At 37.1% G+C, this 20,564-nt stretch overlaps 1 protein-coding gene across 2 annotated transcripts in view; it reads left to right on the top strand.

Annotated features, from left to right (window-relative positions):
- The window catches only part of ANKRD28 (ankyrin repeat domain 28), a gene marked incomplete at its 5' end in the record, with an annotated part of 113,582 nt that overhangs the window by 15,722 nt on the left and 77,296 nt on the right, over positions 1-20,564 (top strand). Inside the window, 2 exons of one of the 2 annotated variants that reach the window (XM_081105929.1) lie at positions 9,596-9,712; positions 11,101-11,184. In XM_081105929.1, coding sequence (XP_080962055.1) covers positions 9,596-9,712; positions 11,101-11,184 — 201 coding nt within the window. Of the gene's footprint in view, positions 1-9,595; positions 9,713-11,100; positions 11,185-20,564 lie in introns of those variants that run through there. The other variant, XM_081105930.1, reaches the window with a different exon arrangement.

Genomic DNA, 20,564 nt, shown 5'->3' with positions numbered 1-20,564 from the left:
GTTCCAATTGGCCAGATCCCACCAGCAAGCTAACCTACCAGTTGGAGCATCTGCCCTCTGGTGGTCAGTGCACGTCATAGCAACTGGTCAAACGTTCGGACACTTAGCATATTAGCCTTTTATTATATAGGATAACAGTAAACTCATGGTGCACTCTTACCAATGACTGAATAAGTGACAGGTATAGTCCAATTGATCCTTGAACAGCACGGGTTTGAACTGTGTGGGTTAACTTCTATGTGGGTTGTTTTTTCTTCAATAAATACCATGTGCCCTTAGTATCTATGGGTTTCACATTCATAGATCCATCCAACTGTAGTTTGAAAAAAGTAATTTTGCATTCCCAGCCGCGTAGTGAAAATACTGTTCACAGAGGTTCCCTTTTCTTCATATGCTTGCCAACACTTATCTTTTTTATACTAGCCATCCTGACAGGTAGGTAAAATCTCATTGTGGTTTGGCTTTGCATTTCCCTTAATGCTTACTGATGTTGAGTACCTTTTCATGTACACATTAGCCTTTTGTATGTCTTCTTTTGAAAAGTATCTTATTTAGGTCCTTGTCCATTTTTGAAATCAGGTTATAATTGACCCTTGAACAATGTGGGGCCCAGCAGTCTGAATTACATAGATAGATAACTTTTGATTCTACCAAGATTTGATTGTAGTCGTCCCTCAATTATCCATGGTGGATTGGATCCAGGGCACCCCTTCTCGCCCAGTTACCAAAATCCTCAGATGCTCCAGTCTCTTACATAAAATGGCATAGTACAATGTATACAGTTAGCCCTTTGCATCTGTGGATTTCCAATCTCAGATCAAAAGGCCTGTTTAAGCCCTAGTCGGTTTGGTTCAGTGGATAGAGCGTCAGCCTGTGAACTGAAGGGTCCTAGGTTTGATTCCGATCAAGGGCACATGCCTGGTATGAGGGCTCGATCCTCTGTGTGGGGCGTGCAGGAGGCAGCCGATCAATGATTCTCATCATTGATGTTTCTATTTCTCTCTCCCTCTCCCTTCCTCTCTGAAAATCAATAAAAATATATTTGCGGGGGGGGGGGGGCAGAGAGTCCTGTTTAAGACCTCTGGTTAATTGAATCTGAATATGAACCTCTACAAGCATATCATGCTTGCTAGGATATGGAAGGCCAATTGTATACTTACTGAAAAAACTGCATATATGTAGCCCTGTGCAGTTCAAGCCCATGTTGTTCAAGGGTCACTGTGTTTTATTTTGTGGGGTTTTTTTGGTGGGTTTTGTTGTTATTTTTGTTTTGCTGTTGAATTGTATGAATTCCTTATATATTTTAGTTATTAGTCCATGATCAGTTCTATGGACTGTAAATATCCCATTTCATGGTTGTCCTTTTATTTTTCTGATGGTTTCCTTTGCAGTGCAGACTTTTTAGTTTGATGTAGTCCTGCTTGTTTATATTTGCTTTTGTTGTCTGTGCTTTTGGTTTCACTCAAAAAATCACTAGGTTGTAATAAGGCCTTTGAAGGTGAAGGTCATATGTGACATTTTGTGATCTCTTGGCATGGTACTTATACTAGAGTGGAAATATTAATATTAAATATATGTTTAGTCAGTTGCTATTGTAATTTTGTTGAACATTTTAAAAATAAGGTATTCTTACAAAGATTTTTACGTTATTTCAATGTACTGGAGTTTGAGGAGGATTGAACCATATCTCACTATTCTTTGGGAACTTTTTACACCCACCTGGAATTAGGCAACTTTGAGATTGTTAACACTTTGTTTTCAAACATGAGGGTAGATGCTAAGATACAGACTTTGGATTAAGATTTGAAACCAATTGAAAAGTCTTGAAGAGACTTTCGACATGATATAATAAATCATATTCTTCAATTTATAATTTGGAAACTGAAGAAGGCCCAAATTGCCTAAACTCTAGTAGGCACTAGTTCAGTGATGGCAAACCTATGACATGTGTGTCAGAGGTGACACGCGAACTCATTTTTTTGGTTGATTTTTCTTTGTTAAATGGCATTTAAATATATAAAATAAATATCAAAAATATAAGTCTTTGTTTTACTATGGTTGCAGATATCAAAAAATGTCTATATGTGACACGGCACCAGAGTTAAGTTAGGGTTTTTCAAAATGCTGACACGCTGAGCTCAAAAGATTCGCCATCACTACACTAGTTGCTTAAGTCAAAAGCTGGGAGTTGTTTGTGAACACTCCTCCTTCATTCCTACATCCAGTCCAAAGCAAAGCACGATGACATTCTTGCTTAAAAATCATTAATGACTTATTGATCAATTAAAAATACAAATTTTATAGCTTGGCTTACAAGGCCTGGTGTAATCTGAGTTGACCTATTTCTCCAGCTACATTTGCCATTGTCCCTCATGATGGTTTGCTCTAGTCATGTGGACATTCCTCTAGTTCCTTCCCTTCCAATTATTTTTTTTCTACAGTTTATCACAGTTTGCAGTTATATAATATTTATTTGTGTGTAAGCTCCATTAGAACAAGGATTGACATTTTTATTTCCTCAGCCTAGCAGAAATCCTGGCACGTAGTAGATGATGAATAAATATAGATAAATGGATGAGTCATTGACTGACAAGATGTTACTGAGTTTCTATTTCCCGGATACAAATTGGATAATAGTACCCACCAGAGTTGATAGAGAATATTTGTGATAAATGTTTGTTTCCTTTTCCTTCTGCTGATTTTCCTTTGCTTACTCAGGATAATGTAGTGAATTGTTCTTTGAGCAGTTTTCTGACCAGTTATTGTTTCTGTTACAATTTGTTGCAGCTAGTGTTTGTAATTCATTTTAGTTGTTGAAAACTTAAGCAGCTATTCTGTACTAGAGTGTGGAGGGTGGAAGAACAGGACTGGAAAGATATATAGCCTCTGATTAATGACTAAAGGAAAAGTAAGGACTACCGCTTAGAGTTAGGTTCAGCTCCAGGTACAAGAGACAGAAAATTACAATGATAAAGTAAGACAGAACTATTTCTCTAAAGTTGGGAAATAGGTTGTCCAGGGCTTCATGGCAGTTCTGTCTCACAGTCCTCAGGAACTTAGATCCTCTCCAGCCTACTATTTGAGGAAGTAGACTAGATATGCCATTTGTCCTTTTAAGTTTTCTAGAAGCTGCACAACACCTCTACTTAAAATACTGGTCAGAATTTTGTCATATGGCTCTCAGCTGCAAGGAGGCTGAGAAGTGTAGTGTTCTTTGTGAGGCTCTGTACTTAAAAACTGGATGTTTTAGTAGCGTGGAAGATGGGAAGAATGGATGCTGAATATAGGTCTTTGCAAAGAACACATCAGATTAATAACATGTAATACTAATAATATGTTAACAGTATGCAATATATAATATTAATGATGGAAGGTTTAACCATTGTAACATAACAGTTGAGTCAAACCACGTGATCTTAGGTAATGTTGGTTGTCAGCCATTTTGGAAATATGATTGGGTAAATGTTTTTGAATGACGTAGGTTATAAATTCATTACATGAAGAAAATTAAATTGGACCTTTTAAAAGGATTTTGAATTCATCATTTTTTAAATACATAGCTGACCCTTGAACGACGTGGAGTTGGGATGCTGACCTTCCCTCTCTCCTGAACAGTTGAAAATCTACGTATAATTTTTGACTCTTATTAGTAGCTTAACTACTAATAGACTACTATTGACCAGAGGCCTTACTGGTAATATAAACAGTCAATTACATATTTTTATGGTTTATATACTGTATTCTTACACTAAATTAAGCTAGAGAAAACATTAAGAAAAGCATAAGGCAGAGATAATACATTTACAATATTTATTGGGCAGGAAAAAACCCACATGTAAAATGGACCTGTGCAATTCAAACCTGTGTTGTCAAGGGTCAACTGTGTGACATTTTTGCAGTGGCTGTACTAATCATATGGAAATCTGACCCGCATCATAGAAAGCAACAATTTCTTAATTTTTCCCCTCCTTCTACCGTATTTTCTTTTAAATCTGTTCATAAGTCTTTTTCTAAAGTACACAGATGAAGTATAGTTCAAGGTGATAGTTTAGGCCCTGGCCAGTGTATCTCAATTGATTGAGCGTCGTCCCATGCACTGTTTGCTTGTTTGATTCCCGATCAAGGTTCATGCCCAGGTTGTGGGCTCCATCCCCAGTAGGGGACAGACAGGAGGAAGCCGATTAATGTTTGTCTCTCTTCCTCTTCCTTCCTCTGTCTCTAAAAAAACCAATAAAAACTTCTTCTTTTTTTTTTTAAAGATGATTGCTTAGGATTCATGAATTATGAGAAATGTTTCTGAAACATGGTTTGAACTCACTTCCTTACTATCCTTCACCACAATACATGTAAACTAGCTTGGCCCATAGTAGTCACTTAATCCTAAAGTAAAGTATTTTATTCTATGATAATCAACATGGGTTCGCAGATTTGTAAGAGATAAATTGAGCTTTGGATGGACTGTCTATGCAAAAAGGAAAAAATCACATGTGTCAAAAAAATTAGGAACCTAAAATTATCTTTTAGGATGTTAAATTTTATCAGTAAAATGAAGGTTAAATGCATTTTACCATTCCTTGATTTGGTGAAAAGTAGGAGTAAGCTTTTGATAGGATACATTTTAGCATAAAGTACAGGAGGTTAATGAAGTAGTCAGGGTTGAAATCGTTGGTTTACTAAACACAGTATATATAATTTGGCCTAAAAAGTAAGGGCCTCAAGAAATAAACCACAGTCCCTTACCATTGTTCAGCTGAAAACAACAACAACAACAAAACACACAAACAGTAACACAATGTTGAACTTAAGTTTACACAGACTTTGTCAATATGTTACAAGTACTTTCTCCATCTATAATTTCTTAAATACTTATTTATTACCTGTCTCCTTTTTTGACCCTTTAGTCCCTGGATGACACTCCATCCACTGAGCCAAACCAGCTAGGGCTACAATATTTCTTCTAGATAAAAAGCTCTGGGAAATATAGGCTCTGGAAATTTAGGTAGTTTGCCCAAAGACACATAAATAATGGAATCAGAATTTGTTCTCAAGGTAGGCTGACTCCTGAGCCCTTAGTTTTAGCTGTCATTTTATATCATTCTATACTATATAATAAAAGCCCAGCGACTAAACAGCGGAACAACCAGTTGACTGTCGCTATGATGCATGCTGACCACCAGGGGGCAGACGCTCAATGCAGGGGCTGCCCCCTGGTAATCAGTGTGCTCCCACAGTGGGAGTGCCACTTGGCTGACTGGGATGAAGGGTGCACAGCAGCTCAGAGGGCGGGTCCACAGCTGCTCGGCTGACCAGGATGAGCCCCGTACCAGTGCATGAATCCTGTGCACCAGGCCTCTAGTTGTTTTATATCCTGTTAATTTCTACACTTAAGTTGGCTTGCCTACACCTTACTGCCTCCTGTATTTTCTGATTAAAGTGTCTGTGTGGCCCTAGCTGGTTTGGTTCAGTGGATAAAGCGTCAGCCTGCAGACTGAAGGGTCCCAGGTTCGATTCTGGTCAAGGGCATATGCCTGGTTGTGGGCTTGATCCCCAGTAGGGGATGTGCAGGAGGCAGCCAGTCAATAATTCTCTCTCATCGTTGATGTTTCTATCACTCTCTCCCTCTCCCTTCCTCTCTGAATCAATAAAAATGTATTTTTTAAAAAGTCATTAACTTGTTTTAAAAAAATAGTGTGTGTGTGTGTGTGTGTGTGTGAATCCCCCCATTGTGTTTTATAATTTCGCCATTCTCAGTCTTGTGATATAGTAGAATTTGTTTCAGTGAAATTATTTACAGTCGAAAGAAAGTGGAAGGAAACAGTATGTTTATAACACAGTCCCTGCCTTCAAGGACCTTGTTTTCTGCTTAGGAAAGACCTAAGTATGGAAATTAACTTAGAACAAGAAACAAGATAGCCGAAACCGGTTTGGCTCAGTGGATAGAGCGTCGGCCTGCGGACTGAGAGGTCCCAGGTTCGATTCCGGTCAAGGGCATGTACCTGGGTCGCAGGCATATCCCCGGTGGGAGATGTGCAGGAGGCAGCTGATTGATGTTTCTAACTCTCTATCTCTCTCTCTTCCTCTCTGTGAAAAATCAATAAAATATATTAAAAAAAAAAAAAAAAGAAACAAGATAGACCTGCTTAAGTCTCATTAGGTGAATTTATTTATACATTGGATACTTTAGAATAAGTTAAAATTTCCCATAAAAAATATTTGTGGGTTTTTTTGGGGGGGTGTGGGGAAGAAAAAAAACCAGAAGATAGAATATTAGGGTATTGTTACTATAGTGGTTTTATTTTCAGATACTTCACAAATATCAAGATGATATTTTTTATTTGGTTATCTGGAGGTAGTTAACATCATTTTTTGTATGTCAAAATATTTGCATGTCTTTAATTTGACCTTAAACCATTGTATATATTTTAAAATACAATTATGTAAATTGTTAGCATATTTTAGTATCTTGGTATAGCTCTATCTGGGTTTTAGGTTTTTTTCAGAAGTTGATATTTAATGGTTTTTGTTCTTAAATTCTTGCATACTTATCTGTAGCATGCTAGGGTGTTTTTTTGTTTGCTTGTTTGTTTGTTTTCTCCACATTTTGGTAAATAAACTGGCTTAAATTAATGTGGTAAGACTAGCCCTGAAATACCCATTTAAAAATAACTTGTTTGGGAATATTATCACAACAAATAGTATATTCCTTTGTTATCCAAACCTTTCACAACCGTTATAGGTTGCAAAGATCTTGAGAGAGAGAGAGAGAATGTGTGTATGTGTGTACACATACACTCAGTGGAAGCAGACTAGGTTGGAAAGAGCATGTGTTTGAAATTAGGCACAACTTTACTAATTTGTATGACTTTGGATAAAACATTTAATTTCTGAATCTGTTTTTTCCTGTATAATATGAGAATGTAGCAAGGTTAATGTGCTGACAAAGTACGGCACCCTAGCACATTATAAATGTTCAGAATAACTATTATGTTTATTAATAAAAATGCTAGTTGCCGAAACCGGTTTGGCTCAGTGGATAGAGCATCGGCCTGCAGACCGAAAGGTCTCAGGTTCGATTCCGGTCAAGGGCATGTACCTGGGTTGCGGGCATATCCCCAGTGGGAGATGTGCAGGAGGCAGCTGATTGATGTTTCTCTCTCATCGATGTTTCTAACTCTCTATCTCTCTCCCTTCCTCTCTGTAAAAAATCAATAAAATATATTTTTTAAAAAAAATGCTAGTTGATAGAAGAAAAAAGAAAGATTGAAAGGGAAGTATGGTATTGCGTTTATAATTTTTCTGTTGAGAAATAACCCCATTGGTTGAGTAAACAGAAATGGGGGAAGAAAGCCAACTATAAATTGATAGTTTTTGAGACTTATTTGTAGCTTTGGGAATATTAATTTTATAGGGGCGGGAGATTTTTTGCTTTTTTTGTGTTACCCTTTGCCTTTAACATAGATAATTCTGAACCAGGGACTTTAAACAATAGTTTTATGTTTTTAACAGATTTTAAGACTTTATTCCATTTCCAGATGGGAAGATAGAATTATTCCATTTCTTTGGTGAAAATTCATCTGATCCATAGAATTTTAGAATTAGGATTTCTAACTTAAGAAATTTTTTTTTCTTTAAAAATATGACTTGATTAAATTCCACAATATAAAAATTGTTAGTAAATGTTAAATTTCTTTTGTTTCAACTTCTTTGCATTTTTGAAAATAACATACATCTGGTAGATTTTAAATGGTCTTGGTAAAAAATAAGAATAAAACCTTAGGTTCATGGTTTTTATATGTTCATAAAATATTTCTCCTTCATTTCTAATTCTCTTATTTAGGTTCACTGAAGACACTCTTAATGCAGCTGTCATTATGGGGTTAAACATTTGCTTTATTGTAACACACGAAAACAGTTAAGCTGTCTGAAATTGTTTACTTGCTAAAACCAGTGTTAGTCAGCAGAGGCAGTACACCAGATTTCCTTGTGGCTTTTAGTGGAAAATGTTAAAAGTGCACTCATTTTTCAGTTACAGAATTTTTCAGTTTGATCTGGATTAGTCACAGAACTGGCATGAACCTTCTAATTGTGAAGGCAGTCCAAGTGCACTGTTTTTTCTACTGCTAGAGGAAGTTACATCTCGAGCAGTAGCTCAGATCTCTGGTAAGTGTAACATGTGAGCATTACTAGGCATTTCATTCTGCGGTGCTGCAGTCTTTGCTGTTCAGACTGTTGCTCAGTTGGAATGCTTCTGTGGGGCCAATCCTGAAGTTCTATAGATATTGTTTAAGGACCTACTCGTTTGGAGGTGTCAGTGGCGTTTTGCAAGATCATCTGAGTACCGGGGAAGCATCTGAAATCTACTGGAAAGGGTCACTGTAACGGTTTTCACTGTGGAAGGAAACTGTATTGGCACCGAGGCAGATGATTGAATAAAGTAGTTGGCTCAAAGAAGATGCACAGTCTGCTGTTTTTTCCTCTGAATGAAGACTATTTAGTGGAAGCTGTATTCATGTGGAGATCAAAGGAAACACTGGAATGATAAACTACTGGGGTTTTTTTTTCTCTCTCTCTCTTTTTTAAATGAAAAGCCTGAAGCAGTAATTTGAGCTCAAATGTCTTCTGATTCCTTCTCGGCCTGCCTGTTCTATTAGGATTCCCGCTAGCACCATTTCTGCCTGGTGCCTGTGCCCTTTTGCTGGAGCAGCCACAGACAACTGCCTGATGAAGAAAGAATGAACGCTCTGCCTTGCTTACGCTATCGATGGGAATAAAGCTATCTGTGTTTCCTCTATTATATGGAATATCTGGATTAATCAAGCTGTATTCTAGTACCAAGAGTCCTATTGTCTCTTGTGATCTGACTCATCGCATGTAAATGTACTGCAGCTTTGCTATTAATGCAGTGTTGTGTTTTTTTCTTTCCCAAACACAGAAAAAATTGTCAACCTCTGAGCTGCATTTAAAAAAATTGTGCTGAGCTCTAGATATTTTTTCTTTTCTTTTTCTGGATAGTGTCTGCATTAAGCCAGTGAAGCTGAAGAAATGAAGACAAATTAGAAGTGGAAACAGAATAATGAGAGTTTAATTTTAATTTTCAATTATAAGCAAGCCAGCTACTGGTAACTATATGACCTTGCAGGCAAGAGTGGGTATAGCTGTAATTATCTCTGTCACAGCAGTTGTTTCTCATTTCATTCTGCATTGCGTGGTGGTGTCACCCAAAACAATGATCTTTTTATGCAAGTAAATATCTATGAGACAGAGCTATATGACTATTTTGGTAGAGGAAAAATATTTTTAAATGAGCTTGTACTCATTTTTAGTTAATTGACATGTTGATGTGAAATTTCTTTTAAGTATTGCAATCACCCAACAGAAAATAACTGAATCTTGTTGGTTTTAGGAAGTTATAAGTTATGTAGTCATAATTTTAAACTTCAGCTTTTCCGGTAGTACTTACTAACTTTTAAAAAACCAGCTGCGCTGTTCAGAGAATGATTCTAAGTGTCATACAGAAGAGGAGGAAAAACTACTTGTGCTCTTCCAACTGTGACTTTTATCACATAGCTGGGAATCTAGTGTTTTAAAAGAGCGAATGAGTCGAGTGTGTATTGTTGTTTTGGAGGAGGTAGAAGATGAATCTCCTGCATTCATTTCTAAATTGCCACAGGAAAATAAATCCCTACATGTTCCATCTTCTGGAAATGTATTGGTAAGATATGAGTTTATATGTTTACTATATTCTACTGAACTAGTAGAATAAATTTTATTTTTTAAGAATAAAGTTAGTTTCTACTAGTTTCATTAAAAACCCAAATAAAAGCAATGTAAATGTAGAAGTATGCAATATTGTATATAAAATGCACACATCTCTGGTTTTTACTTTTTCAGATGTTTAGATAACATTTTAGATTTTATTTGCTATCTCTTAATCTCTTTAAAAGACTTTAAAAAATAATTGAGAATAGTAGTTGTGGCAACCACGTTTCTGTTTTCATTTTGTGGTTTTAAAACTGATGTAATAAGAATGAAGAGCTTTATATTTTAGGAAAGGTTGAGTACAGCCAGCAACACCGAGGCGTGGTCTTTTCTGTAATGAATTTTATGTATTTACATGCAAGACTTTTTATAGGAAAAGACTCAGACTTTATTCTTAACCTTATTTTTAATGTTGTTGTCAATTGGCTTCTTACTGGTATAATATGATATCTTATCAGAGTGGCCATGTCGTTGATTGAGAAATTGTTATATTTAGACATGCACGTGTTTCCCTCTTTATCAGGTATACAATTATTTTTGGTCTCCGAATAGTAGTGATTTTCATCAATTGGCAGCTTTTCTTTCTTTAGATTTATATCTTTATGCATGTAATTGCTGACCCATGCAAGTACTTTGATGCCACAAACAGAACTTTTCAAAGAGGCCTTCTTTGCTGAGCCTCAAACTTGTCAAACTATTTGTTTGACAAGTTGAGTCCAAAAAGTAGAGGTTGAGATTTCACCCTTGTATTTGGCAGTAACTTTCTTTTTCTCACATATATAAATAAAAGGCTTGCATTTGTTGTCATATCACCTAGTTTTGGTAATTTTGAATTGATTTTTTAAAATTAGGTCTTCCCACCCACCCCCACAAGGAGGAATCATGTATTTTCATGTGATTTGATTTCATGAAACTTTCGGTTAATATAAAAAAAACAAGTGATTATTGTTGCTATAGGGAAGAAAATTTTTAGATTGCAAAGTTATATAGAGCCCTGGCCGGTAGCTCAGTTGATGGGAGCTTTGTCCCATGCACCAAAAGGTTTTGGGTTCGAGCCCCAGTCGGGGTTCGAATGGGAAGCAACCAATCTCTGTTTGTCTTTCACATTGATGTTTCTCCCTGTCTGCCTGTCTCTGTCTCCTTCCCTCCCTCCCTCCCTCCCTCCCTGTTCCTTTCCTTCTCTCCCCTCCCCCCTCCCCGCTTCCTCTCTCTAAAAAAAAAAATCAATAAAAACATATCCTCGGGTGCCTATTAAAAAATAATTTTAAAAGTTATGTGGAAATATCTTTAGAATCATCCATGTGCTGTGATTAATGTTGTTATTACTCTCTTATATTTTAGCCATCACTGGTGCAAGCTATATTTAATGGAGATCCTGATGAAGTTCGAGCACTAATATTTAAGAAAGAAGATGTTAACTTTCAGGTAAAACAATTTATTCACTGATACATGCCTTTTAGCCTACTTTTAAAACCTTTTTCCTGAAGTTATGATTTTTGTTAAAAAGACATAACAATTCTGTAACAGTTGTTTTAAATGAAATTAAGAAGCATCTTGGGGCAGAAAAGGAAGGGACTGGGCATATATTCAGAGTAATGACTAAAATACAAGAGAATTAGGAGCCTGTGAAGAGCCTTTGTTCCCCTGGCTTTTTACTTTGAAATTTTTCACAGAAAAGTTGAAAAAATACTCTGACTATATTTTGCCACGTTTGCTTTATCCAATTTACACAGATTATATATATATTTTTACATGTACATATATTTTTTTCTTCTACTGAATCCCATTTGAAAGTAAGTTGTAGACATCTTGACACTTCACTGTTCATTTCTTATATGTATTTCAAATGAGGGTTCTTTTTTGTGAACTCGAAATAAAGACATTTTTATTAAGTTTATAATACATCTAACTAGATCAGATTTTTCTGTAAATAATTCTGGTAAACCATACACAAAGACTCATCTGTTTGAGTCTCTCAGTAAAATAAAGAAAGATACATTGTTTGAAAAGTCTCCAAATTTAAAGATATAGTGGATTTTACATTCAGGACTGGCATAAGGGAGAGTTTTAGAAAAAAACAGGTATGTGAATAAATTTCCTCTCTGTGTATGTTTTCTAATAGCCAGTAGTTTCTTTAATTTACTAAACAGAGGCTCAGAATAGATAATTTATATATATAAAAGCCTAAGCAACTGTTATGACTGGACGACCAGCCAGTAGCTATGAAGTGCACTGACCACCAGGGGGCAGACACTCAATGCAGGAGCTGCCCCCTGGTGATCAGTGCATTCCCACAGGCAGCTAACCTCTCCTGATTGCTCCCCCTGGCCAGCCAACCTCCCATGGCCTCCCACCCCACCCCGCACTCCCCCCAGCTGGCTGGTCCCAATCGGTCCAGATTGGGACTAGGGGCAAGATGGCCCTGATCGGCCCTGATCAGCCCTGATCGCTGGCCAGGCTGAAGGATCCCACCTGTGCACGAATTTGTGCACCAGGCCTCTAGTTTACTGTAATATCAAATTCATTAGTCCTCTGAATTACAGAGGGTGGGGGGAAGATCATGATTCATAGAGTCACTATAGCAACACTAAAACTGATGACCTGGAAAGGATTGGTAATTCTAAGAAAACCCTGAAAGCTCATCTTGAACTCTCATCTTTCTTTCATTCTTTCATGCAACATTACTGTGACCACTTAATGTTAAGTAGATGTAAAAAGTTTTTATCTGATATTTTAAAGGTGGATTATTTGAATAGATTTGAATATTTAGCTAAACTGGTTTATCTAACATTGGGTATTGATCAAAATGCTATCATTATATTTTCTAAAAGATTATTCCTAATCCATAAAAGAAAATTATGTTTTTCTCTCAAAGTTTTTATTTTTTTACTTAAAAATTTTTTAATTTTTTGAAAAATTGTTGACCGTATTACAGATGTCTCCCATTTCCCACCTCCACCCAGCCCTCATCCACACCTTCTCTCTGGCCATCACTACACTGTTGTCTGTGTCTGTGGGATATATATATATATATATATATATATATATATATATATATGTATATATGTATATATATGTGTGTATATATATGTATATATATGTGTGTGTATATATATATGTGTATATATATACACACACACACACACATATATATATATTTTTTGCGAATCCTTTCACCTTCTTTCATCCAACATTTTCCCCTTAAACCTTCTTAACTGAAGCTTTTTAAGTTTATATTTATTGGAAACATGCACCTAATTCAGGATTTTTTTAATTTTAATTTTTTAGTTTAAATGAAGTGCCTAGTCACTTTACCTTATGGAGATATCCTGGAGAGTCTGCTTTTCTTAAGATAGAAAATAATGACCTATGAAAAGGAGGAAATCTTTCTGTTCTGTTTAACTCTAGGTTTTTGGTTTTTTTGTGGTGGTTTGTTGTTTTAAGTACTAGCAAATCATACCTTGGTGAGAAAGTTTGGACTATAATTCTGCTTACCATGATGGTTAATTCGTCGATCATTACAAGTCTCATTATAGTCAAAACTGCTTTTCTACTATATTAATTATCCTAAATTTTAAATTTTTTATTCAGAATCATTTTTGAGCATCAGTTGATTCTGATGTGAGGTCCTTGGAAGCTATTACATATTTACTAGAAGCCCGATGCACGAACTTCGTATAAGGGCCTTGGTGCCAGCCACCACCATGGCCGGGGGCCTCTGACACCTCTGCTTTGCCCCCCCCCCCGCCCCCCCCCCCCACTGTGGCTTTGTCCGGAAGGAAGGACATCCAGAAGGATGTCCAGTCTAATTAGCATATTATGCTTTTATTGTTATAGATAGCTAGTGTGTTACTCCTGTGTCCCCTAAGGATTTTTAGCCTCTACTTATAGATTCCTGTCTTTACTTATTTTCAGCCATCATTTCTTAACATCTCCTAGCTTGTTCCCTTGCTCTGAAACTTGGGTCAGAACTGGAAGCTAAGTTAGTTCTGTACTTCAAATCAGTAGGCCGTTCTTGAGGATGACTCCTCTATTGCTTTCAGTGATTCATGGGTTTTTGACGAACTTTTTTATGGTTGCTTTTAGGCCTTTTCTCTTGTGACTCAGTAATTGAGAGTATTGTCATAATTGTAAGATTTGTTAAATTTTTGGCCATTCTTCTAATTCAAGATAATACTTTTTTTTCTCTTTCTGCCCTCTGTGATAAGGAATCACATCGGGTTTTAAGAGATATGTGTGTAATAAAACTTATACTGTTTTGTCATATAATATCCACTGACTCTTAATGGGTAATAAATATTTTTAAGGTTTATATCAGTGTGACAATGGTGTTTTTCTAAAATAAGTTTAAATATGTATTTGAGAATAATGTCTGACTTTTTGAAACTTACGTTTTTCAAAAAATTTTTAGGATGGATTAAGAGTTTCAGATTGTTTTTATTCTGTTAAATAAACATTGTTATTACTTTAGATTAGTTTCTTCAGTCATATCCTGAAGTTATTAAATATGGTGAGCCACTAAATACCATTTTTCTTAATAACATACCTAACTGATTTTTAATTAAAGTCTAATTTAAAATATTATGTCTTTATAATATTTGGTCTGAGAAGGAAGTTTTTATAGAAGCTAGGTAAGGTGATTTTACTAGGAATATTGGAGTTTTATATTTGTGGTTTTAGGCCACAAATAATTGACTACCTGGCTACATACAGGTTTTTTGATCAATAATGATGTGATCCAGAGCAAGGTGATTTGGGGGTTGGTTAAAATAGTAATGTCAGAGCTCTGGGTGAGATTGTCTATGAGACTCTCAACTCTCTCATGTTAAAGAGATGAATGTTGCATCCTGTACTCATGACAACAGTAATGAGACCAAAGAAAGTGGAAAGGGGACTCTCCCCTATACATTTTCTTTCTTTAATCAAGCCAAAACATCTTTTTCAGAATCCCCACAACACTTCCCCCAAGGTTCCATTAGTTACAAGCCCACTCTGAACCATTCCACCAGCAAAGGTAGACGGGGATTAGCTTTTTGCTTAGATCAGTCATTGTTCGTTGCCTGGTTCATCTGCTGAGGTGAGAACAGGGGCTTATCATCACTGATTATATTCCATATCTGGAGAAAAACAGCACTTTCATAGGAAGGAATAAAGGGAAATAGTTGTTTGGGTAGGGAACCTAATAGAAGACTTTTAATGACTTTCAATTTGGAAAGCTACTTGGATGTGGAAGAAGCACTGTAAACCAAAATGGTGAAACAGTCAAAAAAATTTAAAGGCAGAATGGTATATATAGTGTAAAGAACAATTGAAATAAAACTTTAAAGACTTGTATCTTCCTAGTCTTATTAGCTGTATTACTTGAGTAGATCCATTTAACTTCTTTAAGACTCACTTTTCCTTTGTTGTAAAATGTGTGTGATTACATTAATGGCCTTCTGGATGTTAATAATAATAATAAAATGCATTTCCCTAGGATCTATTAGAAATTAATGCCATGTTGTGGAGCCCAAATAATTTAAGCTGAGATATTAATAACACATTTCAGATTAAAAGTCTGGCTTTATGAGAAAATTATTTTCTACAAGTAGAAATTTTTTTCTCTATCCAGAGTGATATAAATTGGTGTTAATTGTAGAATTTTATTTCAGTGACAGTTACATGCCTAAACCTTTTTATGTTACTTGATTTAATTCACAAGAGAATCTTGTAAAGTTGGTAGGTTAACATTTTCATTCCACCAATAGGTGATAAAACTGAAACTCAGAAAAGTTAAATGTCTTTAGGATCAGTAAGGATAGCAGAACAGGAATTTGAACCCATGTCAGACTTGACAGTAACTGGGGAAATAAAAAAGTAATTTGGAGAGAGGAATATTTTTCCTTTTGCCAGATAGTGTCATAAAGCAATAATGGTTCAAAAATGAATTTTTTCCTAAAAGTTATGTTCATGTTCTATGGAATTCTACCTTGTAATACAAATGTGATTCTAATTTTCATAATGCCAGACTTTAGCATTGCAAATGAGTGAATTCACAAACTTCCCTTAGTGCGTTATTTTTGAGCTGGGTAGAAATGACATTCAAAGTAGTATCAAACTGGGGTTAATTATAATCCAGCCCACACGATTTTTTGTGTTTAAAACAGAGAAGGGCTTAGATTATAAGTGACCCTTTTTAAACTCAAAGACAGTTGATTTAAGAGCTGGTCAGTAGATCCTGCCTGTATTATCTGACAATATTTTTGAAAATGCTACCTTTAAATGTACAATGTCATTCAAAATATTTTGGGATTGGTTTTGCCAAAGTAGTCTTCTAAATTATTAACATCTAAACTTTCAAAAATAACTTACTGGGATTATTGAAGTGATGTTGATTTTACTTTTTCATATGAAGTGCTTGGCAAATATAAACATACATGTATACATGTATGTATATGTACATCACACAGGCATATGTTTTATCACACAGATACTATGTTTTATTGTAGCAATATTGTTGGTAGTTAACACAAAGTAGTAAACCATGAATTTACACAGGTTGCCTGAATTTCACCCACCTCCATCCTTCCCATTGTAGTCTTTTCTGGAAATTAGCTAGAAGTGCTCTAATTGTTAAGAAATCTTTCTGTGACCCTATGTCACTTCTGCTGACTGTGAGTACACCAAGCTGTCAGTGTTCCTAAATTCTTAAAACCTCTTCACTCACAGTAACCTGAGCTTATGTGCACTGTGTCCTGAAACTGTATGTGGATACAGTCTTCTGAGCTACCCACAGAAATTGGTATTGGAGGCCACAACCCTCCAACCCCATCTCAAGTGTACCCACCCTGCTTTTGGCTGGCTTCCATGTAACATGGAATAGAAAGGGCGCATAAAGAAGAGAGAACCACCTCAGCTTCTTCCCAGGAGAGAATTTCCCTATAGTTGCTCCATGTCTAGAAACAGCACCTCTCTTCTATTCTTGCCAGTGCTTCTAGATTTCAGCCTCAGATTTAAAAAATTTTCTTCACCCATATTCAGGTGTCCCCTACGATCTATAAATGAGTATATGTTCTGTCATTTGACTAAATGGCTATTGTGGTGATCCTGAAATAAAGAAGGTGTTATGTTATAAAACCAACTAGTTTTTTTTTTTAAATTATATTTATTGGGGCAACATTGGTTAATAGCATAAAAATTCAGGTGTACAACTTTATAACACACCATCTGTATAGTCTATTTTGTGCTCCTACCTGAAGTCTAGTCTCCTTTGGTCACCTCGTATTTTACCCACTTTTCTCTTGTCCTCCCCCACCCCACCCCCCTTTCCCTTGTAGTAACCACCATTCTGTTTGTACCTGAATTTAAAAACCAGCTTTTTTTAAAAAATATATATTTTTATTGATTTCAGAGAGGAAGGGGGAGAGAGAGAGAGAGAGAGAGAGAGAGAGAGAGAGAGAGAGAAGAGAGAGAGAGAGAGAGACATCAATGTAAGACACATCAATCAGTTGCCTCCTGCTTGTGCCCTAACCAGGGCCGGGGGTCGAGCCTACAACCAAGGTACATACGCTTGACCACCGGGATCGAACCTAGGACCCTTCAGTCCACTGACCAACACACTATCCACTAAGCCAAGCGGGCTAGGGAGAAATTGGCTGTTTTTGCACCTAGAAACTGATGGTGACTTATTTTTGCATTCCACTCATATAGTTTCTTATTTAGCACATATGTGTTATGCATCTTTTTTCATCCCCAATATATTTTGGGAACCCATCCAGATTAGTACATAGAGAGCTTCCTCATTCTTCTTTATAGCCATACTAGAGGCCCGGTGCACAAAATTTGTGCACGGGGCGGGGGGTGTTCCTCAGCCCAGCCTGCACCCTCTCCAATCTGGGATCCCTCTCACAACCCAGGACTGCTGGCTCCCAACCGCTTGCTTGCCTGCCTGATTGCCCCTAACTGCTTCTGCCTGCCAGTCTCATCACCCCCTAACCACTCCCCTGCAGCCTGATCAATGCCTAACTGCTCCCCTGCCAGCCCGATTGCCTCTAACTGCTCTCCCTTGCTGGCCTGATCACCCATAACTGCCCTCCCTTCCCAGCCTGGTCCCCCCACATCTGCCCTCCCCTGCAGGCCTGGTGGCCCCTGACTGTCCTCCCATGCAGGCCTGGTCACCCCAAACTGCCCTCCCCTGCTGGCCTAGTCACCCCTAACTGCCCTCCCTTCCCAGCATGGTCCCCCTCAACTGCCCTCCCCTGCAGGCCTGGTCCCCCCCCAACTGCCCTCCCCTGCAGGCCTGGTTGCCCCCAACTGCCCTGACCTGCTGGCCTGATCACTCACAACTGCCCTCCTCTGCTGGCCATCTTATGTCCACATGGGGGTGGCCATCTTGTGTGTTGGGGTGATGGTCAATTTGCATATTACCTCTTTATTAGATAAGGTAGTTTTAGATTATGTGTTAATAACATAATTTATGCCCTAACCGTTTTGTCTCAGTGGATAGAGAGCCGGCCTGCGGACTGAAGGGTCCCAGGTTCGATTCCAGTCAAGGGCATGTACCTTGGTTGTGGGCACATCCCCAGTAGGGGGTGTGCAGGAGGCAGCTGATCGATGTTTCTCTCTCATTGATGTTTCTAACTCTCTATCCCTCTCCCTTCCTCTCTGTAAAAATATCAATAAAACATATTTAAAAAGAAAAGAAATTAAGTATCTTTATTGTATATTCAGAAATAATCCTGATGGCTTTATTATAATTATATATAAGTTTAGAATGATAATCATATATTATAGCAAAGATGTCATAAATTAATGCCTTAAATATCAGACTAAGCTGAAGTTATAAATAATCTGATAGGTCTCAGCACCTTAGCAATTTTTGTTTTTTGTTTTATTGAGTATGGTTGACATATAATAAATTACATATATTTAAAATGTACAGTTTCATTTGTCCCTAACCTCTGATCTGTTTTGTGTCACTGTAAATTAATTTGTATTTTCTGGAGCTTTATAAAAGTGAAGTTATACAGTATGTCCCTTTTTTGTCTAGCTTTTTAAAAATATATATTTTTATTGATTTCAGAGAGGAAGGAAGAGGGAGAGAGAGAGATAGAAACATCATTGATGAGAGAATGATTGTTTAGCTGTTTCTTGCACTGGGAATTGGGCCCACAACCTGGGCATGTGCCCCAACTGGGTTCAAACCATGATCTCCTCGTTATAGGTTGATGCTCAACCACTGAGCCACGCCGGCCGGGCTGTCTAGCTTTTTTCACACCATAAATATTTCGAGATTCATTCATGTTGTGGCATATATTGATAGTTCATTACTTTCTGTTGTACAGAGTGCACATAACCTCAGTGGCATTCCATTGTATCGATATACATAACTTGTTTTTTCCCCTGGCCTACCAATTGATATTTCAGTTGTTTCCCTTTTCATCTATTACAATAAAGCTTCTGTGAGCATTTGTATACAGTCTTTTTATGAGCATATGCTTTCCTTTTTCTTGAGTAATTATCTAGTGGTGATATGGTCTGACCATTTGGTAGGTGTATGTTTAACTCTTTAAGACACTACAACTATTTCCAAACTGGTTATGCCATTCATTATACATTCCCACCACGAGAATATGAGAATTCCAGTTTTTCCACATCCTCACAAATACTTGGTATGATCAGTGTTTTCTCATCGTAAATGCTATAATAGAGTGTATTTCATTATGGTTTTTATTTGCATTTCTGGGATAACTAAGTGTTTTTGCTAGATTCCTTTTCTTTTTTTATATTTTTATTGATTTCAGATAGGAAGGAAGAGGGGGAGAGAGATAGAAATATCAACGATGAGAGAGAATCATTGATCGGCTGCCTCCTGCACAGCCCCCCACTGGGGATTGAGCCCGCAACGCAAGCATGTGCCCTTGACCAGTCGAACCTGGGACCCTTCAGTCCGCAGGCTGATGCTCTATCCACTGAGCCAAACTGGCTAGGGTAGATTCCTTTTTTTATATATATAAGTCATTTTATTTATTTTATTTTTATATATTTTATTGATTTTTTACAGAGAGGAAGGGAGAAGGGATAGAGAGTTAGAAACATCGATGAGAGAGAAACATCGATCAGCTACCTCTTGCACACCTCCTACTGGGGATGTGCCCGCAATCAAGGTACATGCCCTTGGCCGGAATCGAACCTGGGACCTTTCAGTCCTCAGGCTGACACTCTGTCCACTGAACCAAACCGGTTAGGGCTAGATTCCTTTTCTTATTGTATTGTCTTCTTACTCTTGAGTTTTGAGAGTTCTTTATATGTTTTGGATGCAAGTCCTTAGTCTTTGGCTATAATTTATTTTCCTAAGGGTTGTTTTGGAAAAGCACAAGTTTTAAATTTTGATGCTTTTCAATTTTTCACATTCTTTTACGGATCTTGGTTTGGCGTTGTATCTAAAAAAATATCTCAGTGTCACATAGATTTTCTTATATCTTCTAGAAGTTTTGTAGTTTTAAATATTACATTTAGATCTATAATCTATTTTGAATTAGCATTTGTATATGGTGCAAGGCATATGGTAAAGTTTGCTTTGTTATATATGGATATATCCAATTATTAAAATACTTATTTAGCCCTGGCTGGTTTGGATCAGTGGTTAGATCATCAGCCTGTGATTCAAAGGTCATGACCATGAGCAAGGGCATGTACCTGGCATGCCACAACCAATCGATGTCTGTCTGTCTGTCTGTCTGTCTGTCTGTCTCTCTCTTTCTCTCCCTCCCTCACTCCCTCCCTCTCTCCCTTCCACTCTCTAAAAAAAAATGCTTCTGTAAGGC

The sequence above is a fragment of the Myotis nattereri genome, assembly GCF_964212035.1.
Source record: "Myotis nattereri genome assembly, chromosome: 14".
Classification (NCBI taxonomy): Eukaryota; Metazoa; Chordata; class Mammalia; order Chiroptera; family Vespertilionidae; genus Myotis; species Myotis nattereri.
Note: the sequence above shows the minus strand (reverse complement) of the source record. Positions and strands in the feature narration are given on the sequence as shown.